The sequence below is a fragment of the Myodes glareolus genome, chromosome 14 (genome assembly GCF_982192425.1).
Source record: "Myodes glareolus chromosome 14, mMyoGla1.1, whole genome shotgun sequence".
NCBI lineage: Eukaryota > Metazoa > Chordata > Mammalia > Rodentia > Cricetidae > Myodes > Myodes glareolus.
This window is the reverse complement of record NC_142039.1, coordinates 57,440,853-57,453,909: the sequence shown is the minus strand read 5'-3', so window position 1 is coordinate 57,453,909 and position 13,057 is coordinate 57,440,853. Positions and strand designations below refer to the sequence as shown.

The 13,057-nt window shown below is 44.7% G+C and overlaps 1 protein-coding gene across 1 annotated transcript in view; it reads left to right on the top strand.

The window, feature by feature from the left end:
- Positions 1 to 12,716, top strand: part of Mak (male germ cell associated kinase) — a 54,477-nt gene extending 41,761 nt beyond the window's left edge. The window contains exons 13-16 of the mRNA XM_087896543.1: positions 2,267 to 2,398; positions 4,944 to 5,018; positions 6,878 to 6,997; positions 11,243 to 12,716. Coding sequence (XP_087752669.1) covers positions 2,267 to 2,398; positions 4,944 to 5,018; positions 6,878 to 6,997; positions 11,243 to 11,397 — 482 coding nt within the window. The 3' untranslated portion in view covers positions 11,398 to 12,716. The remainder of the gene's footprint in view (positions 1 to 2,266; positions 2,399 to 4,943; positions 5,019 to 6,877; positions 6,998 to 11,242) is intronic.
- Positions 12,717 to 13,057: the final 341 nt, after the last annotated feature.

Below are 13,057 nucleotides of genomic sequence, written 5' to 3'. Positions count from 1 at the left end.
GACATTGTACAGACTGAGCTGGTTATATTTAGGAATATACATATACGTGTACATAAGTGCATGTAACAATCACTGAAAAAGTTTTGAAAGACTATGGAAGAGAATATTGGAGGATTTGGAGAGAGGAAAGGGAAGGGAGAAATGATGTGATTACATTATAATATCAAAAATAAAGGAAAAAAAACTTGTTACTTTTTTTTCTGAAATCTAGAGTAAAATTCTAGGTGGTTCAAGACATCCTATAGTCTGTAAAATGCGGTTAAATCACAATGCCATTTTTTGGTTCAAATGATTTTAATTATATTGAATGCACAAAAATTTAAATATATAAATAGGTTGTTTTTCTTTGTTTTGGTTTTGGAATTTTTGTTTTGTTTTGGTTTGGTTTGGCTTTTTGAGACAGAGTTTCTCTGTGTAACAGCCCTGGCAGTCCTGGAACTCGATCTGTAGACCTGAGTGGTCTCAAACTCACAGAGATTTGCCTGCCTCTGCCTCCCAAATTCTGGAGTTAAAGGCTTGCAATACTATGCTCGCTTTTATAAAGAGTAAGTTTTAAGACCAAAAATATATGCCAATTTAAGACTATCGTCATGGCTCTGGAACCTTTCTAAACCCACCTTTTAGTGCTGGGGTTACAAGTGTGCACACCGCAGCAGACTTTTAACCTTGGTGCTGGGGACCCAAATTCAGGTCCTCACATGTGTACAGAGAGTACCTGCCTAGCCACCTCCCCAGGACCACACCGCCTTTTGAGTAATTTTTTTGAGGGGGTGGGGTTCTGTATAACAGTTCTAACTGTCCTTGAACTCTCTTTGTTGGCCAAGCTGGCCTCAAAGTCACAGAGATCTGTCTGTCTTTGCCTCCTGAGTGCTGGGATTAAAGGCATGGGCCACCATGCCTGGCTGAGTAAACATTTTAATAAAAGAAATTGTATCATATTGCACCTTTCTTTTTAATCTTAATTTCTTTTAATTTGTATAAAAATATATAATTATGACATGGTCATACACGTCTAAGGTGGCCTTGCTCAGACTTGCTCCTTTCTCACCTTTCCTTGCTACTGACCCTTCCTGCCTGTCCTTTTCCTCAAATGTTCCCCTTCCCTTTCATGTTCTGCATGCATCTTCTTTGTCAGATAGCTGTCAATTATAGCTCCATTAGTAAGTGTTCACCAGAAGCTGGATCCACAGGGATTAATCTTGTAAGACAGAAAAGCTATTTACTCAACTAGTGCTTCCCCAGAGAAGCCATAATGGGCTCTTCAAGCTCCATAGCTCTGGTTTCAAAAGAAACACTATTTATGTCTCATACACATGAAGTCTTCCTAAGGAAGCCAGCATGTGAGTGGGGAAGTCCACCTACCAGGGGACTGTGCTAACTCCGTCAGTGATGACACCAACATCAGCTCGTGACATCACCAGCATGAAACCCACAGGCTTAGACCGGGTAAAGCTGTCAGCATCCCAGTTCAGCTGAGCAATAATCAAGCTAACGCAAACAAACTCAGGACGCGCTCAGACCTTCTACACAGAAGTTACAAAGACTCCCTTTGGCCACTAGTTCAAAGCCCAAGACAGAACTGACATTTCAGACTTCAAAAGAACATAGTAAAAGCCAACCTGCTCACCTGGTTGGTGGTGACACACATCTTTAATACCAGCACTTGGGAGGCATATAGGCAGATTTCTGTGAGTTCGAGGCCACTCCGGTCTACAAAGTGAGTTCCAGGACAGCCAGGACTATGCAGAGAAACCCTTTCTCCAAAAAAAAAAAAAAACAAAAAAACAAAACAACAAAAAAAAAACCACAAAAGCCATCCTCCTCCCAAGTGCATTTGCTATGTCCCACAGTGAGAACTTCTTGGGTTTCTTTGTGTCCCAGGTCACACTTTTCCTTCCTGCTCTGTCAACTGTTCATCAGGGGTCTGGTCCAAGTATGCATTTGAAGCAAGTGAAGGACATGGAATCATCGTGGTTTTGCAGGAAAATGTTCCTCCTCATCTTTCCACGGGGTATTTTACAGGAGTGTCAAGCGCTTATTGCTACAAGTGGTGAAGCGTGTGCTGTCAGTATTCCAGGGTTGTGTGAGGGCTCAGGATCATGATAGGGTTCACTCAAAGGAGCAAACCTTAGCTCTGCTTTAGCTAACCTACATGTATGTGTGGACTCCTGTCCCCAGGATGTCTAGGCTGTGTCTAAATGTTCATCATCCTTTGGGTTCACAGTCACTCTAACTTTGAACATGAATGCTTTGCTGTTTTCTTTAGGTGTGAATCCCAAGAACGTGTCTTTGGTAGCCGGGGGCAAGGATATTAATGCACACGCTTGGAATAGCCAACTATTTCCTAAGTCGTTGGGATCCGTGGGGGCGGAACTTGCCTTCAAGAGGAATAATGCAGGTAAGAGACATAAGCCACCTGTCAGTGTCTGATGCCTGTTTGTAAATAGACCACAGGCGGCGTTGTCCAGTGACCAGCTGCATGACCCTAGGGGAGAAAGGGGTACACAAAATCACCCAAATCATTCTTGAGCACAGGTCATCTTCAGTTTATCAGCCCCTCCCTCCCTCATCCAGGGTCCTTCCTGGGTGCTTTCCTAGGTGGCCCTGCCTTCTTAGCTGACGCCCTTTAGTTCTCCCTCCTCATGAATGGAAAAGACTTCTCACTGGCCAAGTCGAATAACATTGTCCAAGGTGCCAGTCAAAATGACAGTTGGATACATTGAAAGACGAGGAAACCCTCATGAATGGGGAGCTAATCCTTGTGGAAGTTGTGTGGCTGCTGGGAAGATCCAGAGTTTGAGGCCATCCTGGGCTACACAGACTGTGTCACCTCCTGCTTCAAAGTCAAGGGGTTTCCAGTCTTTAGCCTTTATAAAATTAAAAGAGGACCTCATTGAACTGTTGGCTGACAATTAATTTAAAACCATTGTCACAGATCGCTATGTCATTATGGTCCATAAAGCTGGAGTGCAGAGAATAGTAACAAAATGATCCTCAGTAAAGTGCTCACATCAACAAGGTTTCCCCAGGCTTCTCTCTGCAAAAGTGAAAATCAAGACAAGAAAACAGAGCTATGGCTGAGGCCTTGCCTGCCCCTCTAACAATCACTCACTTGCTGGAACATAGACAACTTGAAAGAACATGCCTCATTAAACTGTGTTCCTAGCAATAGTTACCATCCGTGTCTAGACATCAAAATTTATAATGTTATAATGCTATCTTTTATTAGTTATATGCAATGAATCATTATAATTTAACAATATAGGAAAGCATATTTACTATGATTACAGAAATCTACGTGTTTTTCTAACATACACAATTTTTGAATGATGAGTTTATACTTTTAAGTCTAAAGTTCTATTTAGATAGAATCTGGGAACTAACGTACAATTTAGGAGTAAGGGATGGCGATGAGACTTTTGCCCATGAAAGGGTGTCAGCTCATGTGCTTGTCTGTCAGAGCTGGTAGACTTTTATTCAGGTGACATTTAGATTCCATTTAAAAGAGAGATAAAATTGGTTTTATAAGGTCCGTGATGATGGTGAAAAATTTTAGTTATCAACTGAAAAGTGGGAAGTTTTAAGTTCTTTAAAATGTGAATAGCACTGGTATCCTATTAGGGTTTCTACTGCTGTGAAGAGACACCATGACCATGGCAACTCATATAAAGCAAAAACATTTTTTTTCCTTCAGAAGTTCAGTGAATTTATCATCAATGGCAGGGAGAATGGCAGTGTGCAGGCAGACATGGTGCTGGCTACATCTTGATACACAGGCATCAGGAAGTAGACTGTGACACAGGAAGCAGCTTGAGCATCAGAGACCTCAAAGCCCACTCCCCACAGTGACACACTTCCTCCGAGGCCATACATCCTCCAACAAAACCACGCCTCCTAATAGTGTCACTCCTTATGAGATTGTGGGGGCCAGTTGCATTCAAATGACTGGTCAGGAGAGTTTGATGGTGGTGGTCACAGCACATGAACAGTCTAGTCACGTCAGCACCCTGACGTCACATCAGCACCCTGGACGTGCTCGCATGGAACTCAGCTCGCAGTTCAAATGCAACAAGAGGTAGTTTATTCTTGAGCCACATATGAGTAACCGTGGCTGGGAAGCAAATTCAGGTTGCCTGGGTAACACGTTCCAACCTAAAAGTGGTTACATGAGACTTTATCAATTACAGAAGAAATTGACAATTCAAGGCATTTGCCCAATACATTGGTGGGATGGCAAGTGTATGTGTGTGTGTGTGTGTGTGTGTGTGTGTGTGTGTGTGTGTGTGTGTGGTGGCAACTGAGGAGGATGGAACTCTGCAATAGGTTTCACATGCTATCAATGACATCTTAGCTTTTGGGTTGCTAGACACTCGTGATCTGGTAAGAGTATATTTTATGGGTTTCGTTAAGTTTAAAGATATTAGGTCAGACACTGGGGGTCGGCAATAAATGGCTTTTAAATGGACTAAAAAGAGACAAAGATCCTTGGCTCTGGATTGTAACATTCTAACTCTCCACAATCTAGAAGTTCTCATCAGTCATTGACCGGTGTAGAATCCTCCGCATAAGTGTGGTTTGGGTTTTGTGTTTGGAGGCAGCTGTAGTTTACAGACTTCTGCCAAGTTCCGCTACCAGTTCCGCTTGCCCATTTAACAAGGCTGGAGCACCAGACTACACCTCTGTCATCCATTTATTTCATCTCAGCAATTTCAAAGTAGTATTTCCAGAGGCTAGGAGTTATACAGATCGGTTCGGATGACGGTGCCAAAGTTTGGAGCATTTTAATTCGCAGTCAGCACCGCGGGGAAGCTGTGACGGCCCAGGGAGGCGGTTCTCACTGTAGAGCTCTTTCTGGGTCTCTCCACTAACCACCTAACCCATTTTCCCTCTGCTCTCCTTTAACACCCCCCTTGCGGCTCTTTCTCTCACCCACCTTCTTTTAGAAGAAAGCATTATTAAACCGATTGAACACCTGTCATGCTCTGAAAAGTTCGCTGAGAAGCTAGAGGACCGGCAAGGTAATTTCTGGGCACTGTAAACGAACGGATGGCTTTGACTCACTGGCTCTCTTCTCAGCCGCAGCCCCAAGTCCTTCACAGAAGGCCAAGGTGACCTGCTTCAGGGTCAGGTCAGGGCCGAGGGAAGAGCAGCTTTCTCAAGCCATCTAGAACGCCTTCTTTCCTTTCAGATTCTCTGTGCTCGCCTTTCTAATTATGCCATAAATTAGTTGTGGCCATTTCTAGGAATCACCAAAATCACTCTGTTGAAAGTAAAGAATAGTTTCTTGTTTTGTGATCAGTATTTCTAGGATTTAGAAAAAAAAAATCTTGAAATTCCTTTCTTACACATTCACAACCATTGTAAAGAAAACCAGCATTAATGGCGGTGGTAGATTTAAGGAGGTGGGGTATTGATTGACATTAGCTGTTTCTACAGCAAATACCAGCAACTAGCTTCCAGCTTAAAAAACCTTTCCAGTCTCACATACACAAAACCCTGCAGCAAGCAAGCACCTCACGTAATAAGCCAAGATAATTTAAGAACTGATTGTCAGGTCTGTGTATTCTTCGTAAAGTCCTTTGGCAGTAAGACAGCAGTGAACAGCTGCCTAGTGAGTGGCTTCTAGTGTCTGCCTTGTTCCTGCTTTGCTTGTTTCCCGTTATTTTTGTTTTCAGTTAGTTATTAAAGCCATTTTCTCCACCTATAAGATGGAAGAAGTACCATTTCCTTAGCGGTCATTCATGCCTAGTGCTTGTGACATCCGGTAGTTACTGCATTTGCCATGGTGTAGAGGAGGTGAGCAAGGGCTCACCACGCTCCACAGTGGCTACGGGATGCTATCATGGCTTTGAACTTCTTTCCAAGTCTTTTGAGGTGTTGGGGGATGGAGTTCAGCTTGTCTAACATACGTGATGCTGCAGGCTCAAGTCCCCAGCACCTCATAAACCAGGTGGGGTAGCACACACCTGTAATCCCAGCACTCCAGAGAGTAGCAGAGAGGAGAGGATCAGAAGTTCAAGGTCATCCTCTACTAGTCTCAGACCCGCCTTTTGAAGTAACGGGATGGTTTAGTGATTCATGGTGAGCGCTAGGGGTGAGAAGGCTGGTCAGTTGGTCAGTGTCGGCCGCTGTACTTGCTTAAATGTATTAGTGTTAAAAAAAACAAAAACTATACAGATGCACCAGTCATGGGATGGCGCATCCTCTGGACATCATTCATCTCTAAGCCGACTCCCTCATCCTGACCCAAATATCCTCCTCTACACCTCCTTCCCCCAAACCCGATTCTCCTTCCACATTGTCCCCTAATGCTTGCCATCCAGTCACCTAGGCTACAAACACAGAGACTCTATTTCCCTCCTCCCTCCCCCCACCCGGTTCTCTTCTCCAGCTTGCTTCCAACCTAATCTCTCAAATGGGCTCTGCCTTTAGATCCCTCATCAGCCCATCCGGCGCCACCTTCAGACTGATCTCGCTAACAATGGTGGTGAGGCTGAATGGCGAGCATTTGTTGGCTGTAGGTACATATTCAGAACCTAGAAGCCTATAAATATCTTCAACATACACACACACACGCACACACACACATCCTAAGAACTGGTGTCATCAAAAAGTCCAGTGTGTTCAGGGTTCAGATCCTAGCTCGATTCTTTACTCACTGGGAGCCCAGGCAAACCGTTCACTATCAGAACCACAGGGCATTTCTGAGCTGTTCCGGGACTGAGCGAGGGTTTCTGGGACTGGCATAGCATGGTGCCTAGAACACAGTAGCTCGTAAAACAGCAGTTTGCAGTAAGAAGGGTAGTATAGTAGTCAGAGTCGCTCTGCAGCACCTTAAAAGCCTCCTTCTGACCCAAACCCCCTGATGCATCGGCAGGAACCCTTGGAAGCTACACCACTTACAACCAGACAGGATACATGCCTTCCTTTCTCAAGAAAGAAGTGGGGTCAGCTGGCCAGAGGATCCACTTGGCACCTCTTGGTGCGACGGCTTCGGGTAAGAGTGATCTCCTCATACAGATTTTGTACTGGAAGAGGCTTGCCCTTCTAAGGTTATGAGGTCCATTTTCTTGAGTGAGGACGTTTAAATTAGTCTCGCAGTATTAACGCTTCTCAGTGATTCCCCTCCCACCATGGTTTCTGCCTGGAGCTTGGCCCCAGAACCAAGGAGAATCAGCATTGAGAAAGGAAGGCACAGAGCCCTGTAAGGGGAGAGAGAGGAGGGGGCAGGAAAGAACAGCTAGGGAGGCGGAGGAGCCTGAAGTGCCCAGCCCTGCCCTGGGGATATGGCTGTGGGTCGGGATGGCAGCAGGGCACAGCAGGCTCCAGCAGGAACTGCTTCAGTGACGTGAGACAGACTGACAAAAGCGTAGTTTGTACACGTAGTGATTTCAAGAGCTTTCTAGAGTGGATGGTGTGGTTACTGTCTGCCCTGCCCTCACTCACGCTTGCCTTGTGATGGAGACTCCCCTTCGCGGAGGAGGAAGCCATCAGTGTCTAGCAGTCACCTGAGGCCACAGAACTAGTTGAGCCAGGGAAGACAAACACAGGCTGCTCCCTCCCGAGAGCCCTTTACGGCTGGGCTGGCGTGTGAAGATGTATTCTTCACTGCTTTCTGCCTGGTGCTCAGCGGATCTGTTTAAGAGGCGGGTTTTGTGATGCAGTTTCTCCCCCTTGGTTTTTGCTAGAAGAAGCAATGTCAGATGACAGGACAGTTGGTCTCTCCGCCTCTGAGGTCGTGGTTAATTGGGGTCGGCTTGTGCTGTCACAGCACAAGGAATGAAAACCACATGCAGAGGTGTGCTCCCGAAGTGAAGGGTGACAAGCCAGGCAGAGTAGTATTTACCTCAAATTCCAGTTTGTGGAAGGCTGAGCCAGGAGGGTCAGAAGCCCTAGGCCTGCCTGGGCTGCAGAGTAAAATAAAGGAGAGAGATGGGAAGTGTTGGCTTGGAGCCCTCCAGATTTGATGATACATAACATTCTCTAAATTATTTTCACTTAAAATAGATATCCTCTGAGAAGCATCTAAAATAAACAGTAAGGCAGATGACCCCAAGTTTGGTTTAGGGTTCCTTGTTATTTATAAGTTCAAAGTGCTCTTCCCACTGTCCAACCGGACCTTGTGCTGAGATGACTGTTTAGATTTGCCATCTTTAACAGGACAAACAGCCGAGGCAGCTGGGAAGGGAGAAAACAGGGGTGACAGGTCGCTCTCACCTGTCCCCAGTGGGCTGCTTTCACGGTTCTCATTTGCTGTAGCAGGCCGTAAAACATGGTTCTAAACAATATACACCCATGTTGCAAGCACATTATATCCAGCGGTGGATTTTAGGAAGCCCTGAGAGTTTTAGGCTAGTCTTACAGTGAGTCATTTACCATGACTAAACATCCGTTTTTGATACAAACAGCAAAATGTGATGTTTAGAAGAACTTTGCTATCTGGGTACTCATTTTTAGAAACTGAGAGCAGGTCTTTTATTTAAAAAAAATAAAATAAAAGGCTTTTTTTTTTCTGTATCAAATCTATGAGATCACCATGCATATTCCTGCTTTCCCTTTTTAAGTAAATTGCTCTCACCTCTTCCTTTACTCTGCTTATCAGCTTTCCCTCCAGGTGGTGATAGGAGGAGAGGCAAAAAAAAGAAGTAAACATTGCTCGCTCCCAAGTGGTGCATGCAACCCATTAGGAAAACACTGCCTTCCAGTGCCCCACCAGAAACACAACCAGGTCATTACCGTATTTACTCGACTATTCCCTCCCCTCTGTAGACGCCTTCTCTGCTCTCTTTCCTTACCCTCAAGTTTCGCAAGGAAAAAAAAATCAAACTAATGTTTTTTATATCCTCCCATTTAACCTCTCTTTTCAAAGCCCTAATATTTCCTTACTCCCTGCCATGACAGTAACAAGACCAGGGGCGTGGCCAGTGTATACAGCCACCCACAGAAACCACAGGGCTGGGTGATTGTCCTGAGGAGTCTATTTCATTTGCACCCAGACAGAGAGGGCTGCTGAAGATCCAGGAAATGATTCCATCCAGGTTGAGCTTGGAGAGTTTATTAGGGGTGACCCCGGCATCTGGACCACCCAAGCATAGGTGACGAGTCACAAAGGCTGTATCACTGGGGTTCCTACACAACCCTCCCCCGTTCATCCCCAACCCCCCACCCTGCCCCACTCCCATCCCCCACCCCCTCCTCCCACCCCATAACTGTTTATTGCTTACATGGCCTCTGGGAAGGGCCTGTGGGTCAACTTCCCCGGAGACTCCAGAGTCTTACACTATTAATGTGTTTCCTCAGCCTCTCTGAGCCTCCTCTCCTGCTATCTGTTCACAGGCTCTATAGTCACGCTCCATTTGGACCTGAGGCCACCTGTGTGAGCTCTCTACCATATTCCAGCAGTTATAGCTTTCTGGAACACACAGTGCCTTCATTGGCCCTTCTAGATACATAGCCCTGACTTACGTTAGGCAGCTGATTCACTTTGAGTCCAGTAAGAGCAGTATGAAGTTGCCCGCCAGTCCACTGATAGCACGCGCCCCCCCCCCCCCAAGCCAAACACTATCTATAGCAGTCAGGATGCCAAGGGCTTTGCTCTTGTAAATAGAGGCCAACACCTGTTGACCACAGGCCCACGTGGTTCCCTCCTCCATTCTTAACATCACAGTGACGTGTAAGAAAGGCTCATTCAGATATCAAGTGTTTAACAAATTTTAAATCTCTCAAATCATGGATTATAATCCACTAACGCTGGGCCAACCTCTTCACAAATCATCACACAGTCATATAGGTGAATAAGATAAACCTTGCGATTAAAGATTTGGGCTCCTCTAAAAATTGCTGATTGGAGCTAGAGAGATGCTCAGTGGCCAAGAGCACTTGTGGCTTCTGAATATAATCCAGGTTCTGTTCCCAACACCCACATGGCTGTTCACAACTATCTGTAAATCAGGTTCCACGGATTCTGGCGCCTTCTTCTGACCTCTTTGGGCATTCAACACACATGTTATATATATGTATATATAGGCAAAACACTCATACACATAAGACAACAACAGATCTTTTTAAAAGACTGCTCTTTAAGGGTTTGTGTGATCACACATGGTTTTACCAATTAAAAAAAACACAATGAAGTTTGTGACCTGGGGCTCTGGCTCACTAGCAAAGCTCTTATCCGGCTAGGCGTCTAATGCCTGGTTTCAGTTCCTAGTACTAAAAAAAAAAAGAGAGAAAAAGAATGGGAAGGAGAGAAGGGAAAAAAGAAAAGAAAAGGAGGGGCTGGAGAGAGGGCTCAAGAGGTAAAGAGCACTGTCTGCTCTTCCAGAGGTCCTGAGTTCAATTCCCAGCACCCACATGGTGGCTCACAGCCAACTACTATGAGATCTAGTGCCCTTTTCTGGTGTTCAGGCAAAACATGCAGCCAAAATACTGTATACATAATAAATAATGATGTTTTTTAAAAAAAGAAGAAAAGGAAGGAAACAGTAGAGCCAGATGTGATAGCACACATGTTTGATCCAGGACTCAGGAGGCAGAGGCAGGCAGAGCTCTAGGTCAGCCTGATCTACATAGTGAGTTCCAGGTCAGCCAGAGCTATATAGTAGTATCTAAAAAACTAAAGAGACATCAAAATTCTAGATAGTACATTTTTACAGAACTTTATATGCACAGCTTCCATGAAGCCTGAGTTCCACACAGTCCCAAGCATGTCTTTAGTGGTAATACCGTGTTTGAATGTTATTAGGATGTAACCACAGCGTGAGATTAATCACCAATGCTGCTCATTGACTAAAGAACCACGGATGTTTCCTGGTCAGTTCACTCCCGTTTAGCTATCTAAGAGTAGCAACATCTGAGTAACAAATCAGAAGTGCTGGCTCTTACGCCATGGAAAATTCTAGTAAATATCTGTATAATACCCTACATCAGTGCTGGAAGAGTAAAGATGAACTGACCCTGACTGAGGCCAGCCTGGGCTATGTAGTGAGTGGTCCAGACCAGTCTGAGCTACATAATAAGAACTTGGCTCCAGAGAGAGAGAGAGAGACAGAAAGAGAGAGAGAGAGAGAGAGAGAGAGAGAGAGAGAGAGAGAGAAAAGAAAGGAGAAAAGAAAACTAAATGCAAACCTTCACATTTGCTCCACAGCTTTCAAAGATAAATCCACACTTTCCTACAAAACAAAGATGAATTGCTTTATTTTGAATTTGATAATCAAATAAATGAAATTCTGATTTCTTTCAGAATATGCCTGGAACACAAAACCTAGCCGAGGCCCGTTTTCAGGACGAACTTACAATCCCACAACAAAAAATCTCAATATCATGAACCGCACACAGCCAGTCCCCTCGGTGCACGGGAGGACAGACTGGGTGGCTAAGTACGGAGGCCACCGGTAGAAGGGGTGGACACCCTGAAGCACCACTCCGCAGAGGACTCTCCAGCCCCTGACCCTGGGAGATGTCTACAGAGTCTATTTCTACTGAGTTCCCCCAAGAAACACACCACTGTGGGTACCTCAAAGAGCAGAAGTCGGCTCCCGTTTCTTCCTTTCCTGGAAATGCAATGCGTTTTCTTAACTCGTGGCCCGCAGTGCTGATGCAGCACCGTGCCGAGACTTTCGAGCGGGATTTTACAGAGTATTGAATAAACTATTTGCCAAAGTATCAAGTATTTGATCTACAAATTACTAGACAAGTGCATAAGCTTTTGTAGCTATGACTCTGGGAGGTAAGGGTAGAGAATTTCACTCTTGCTTGCTGCCTGTTAGCCTAAGCTATTGTTCTGGTCACTGCAGAGACCAAGTGGCCTGAGCAGTCTGCATAGCGGGAGGCAGGCCTCTGGGTGGACTCGGCGGTGGCTCTCTCCACCTCGGCAGTGTCAGAAAGATGGGAGCTACCTTTTGGGTTTCTACATTTGGAACTCTGAGATGAGTGATGGGGCCTCGAGAGACTAGCAGAGTGTGCCAGGCAGACTTGAGCACTGTTGTCGGACCTTGAGCAAACTGAACTCACGATGACCATCAGACTCTGTGGCTGGTAAGTTCTACATTGCTCACACCAGGGTTCTCGTCCTCTCATCACTAAGAACGTTCTGGAAACTGTATCTGATGCTTGTTCATCTGACTCTCCAACTCTTGCTTCTGTGTTTCTACTGGACACAAAGGTAAAGTGTACCAGCTGACTCCCAGGCAAACCCAGGTTCTGATCTTCATGTTCCAGCCACAGGGTGAACACGCTCAGTTGCCATGGCAGGGTTTCGCTTAGTTCATTGTCCTTAGTTTTGTTACTAAATTGTTTTTTTAATAGATATTTTGGAGTTGGACTATTTTAAACCTGCCACTTGCTCGACTGGACATGATTAGTACTGTATATTCTTTTGAAAGAATAATGTTATTGCCTGCTGATATTTTTAAGGTATGTCTGGCTTTGTAATAGATGCTGATATAATTGACATCATTTTGTGGGCATTGCTCAGAGGCACATTATCAAATCATATATTTTTGTATAGAAGATATAGCTGTTCATATTTACATGTTTAAAATGTTAAACTTGAAATGGTAATTTATCCTAGTTTTGATGGTTATGTGTATTTGTACAGTTTTATTGTCTCAGAGCTAATAAAAATTCCTTGGTGTTTCTAAGAAACATAGACTCTGATTACATGTAAGGTTAACTAGTGTGTTTTTTTATTAATAAACTTTATATTCTGTGGTCCATTTCATTGTGGTTATTTTTCATGTTTTTTATTTTCTTAGCAGCATATATGTTCAGCATCGTTATGACATTTTTGAACAATGTGTTTCTATGGTTCTCCTTTTTCTGTCTCCCCCACCCCTTAGCTGCTCTTCCCACCCTTCCCGTCATGCCCCACGTGTCCTTCTGCCCACTCCCATCCTTCCTCATCACCTGCCAGTACCCTCTCTTGGTCTCCTTTCTAGGTCTGTAGACTTTACCAACCCTTGTACTTTTGCCTACATACATGTACACATTATAGGCTATAGGAGGAAGGACACACAGTTTTAGCCTGTGTTTGGGCCCTCTTGATGTCATATTTTCT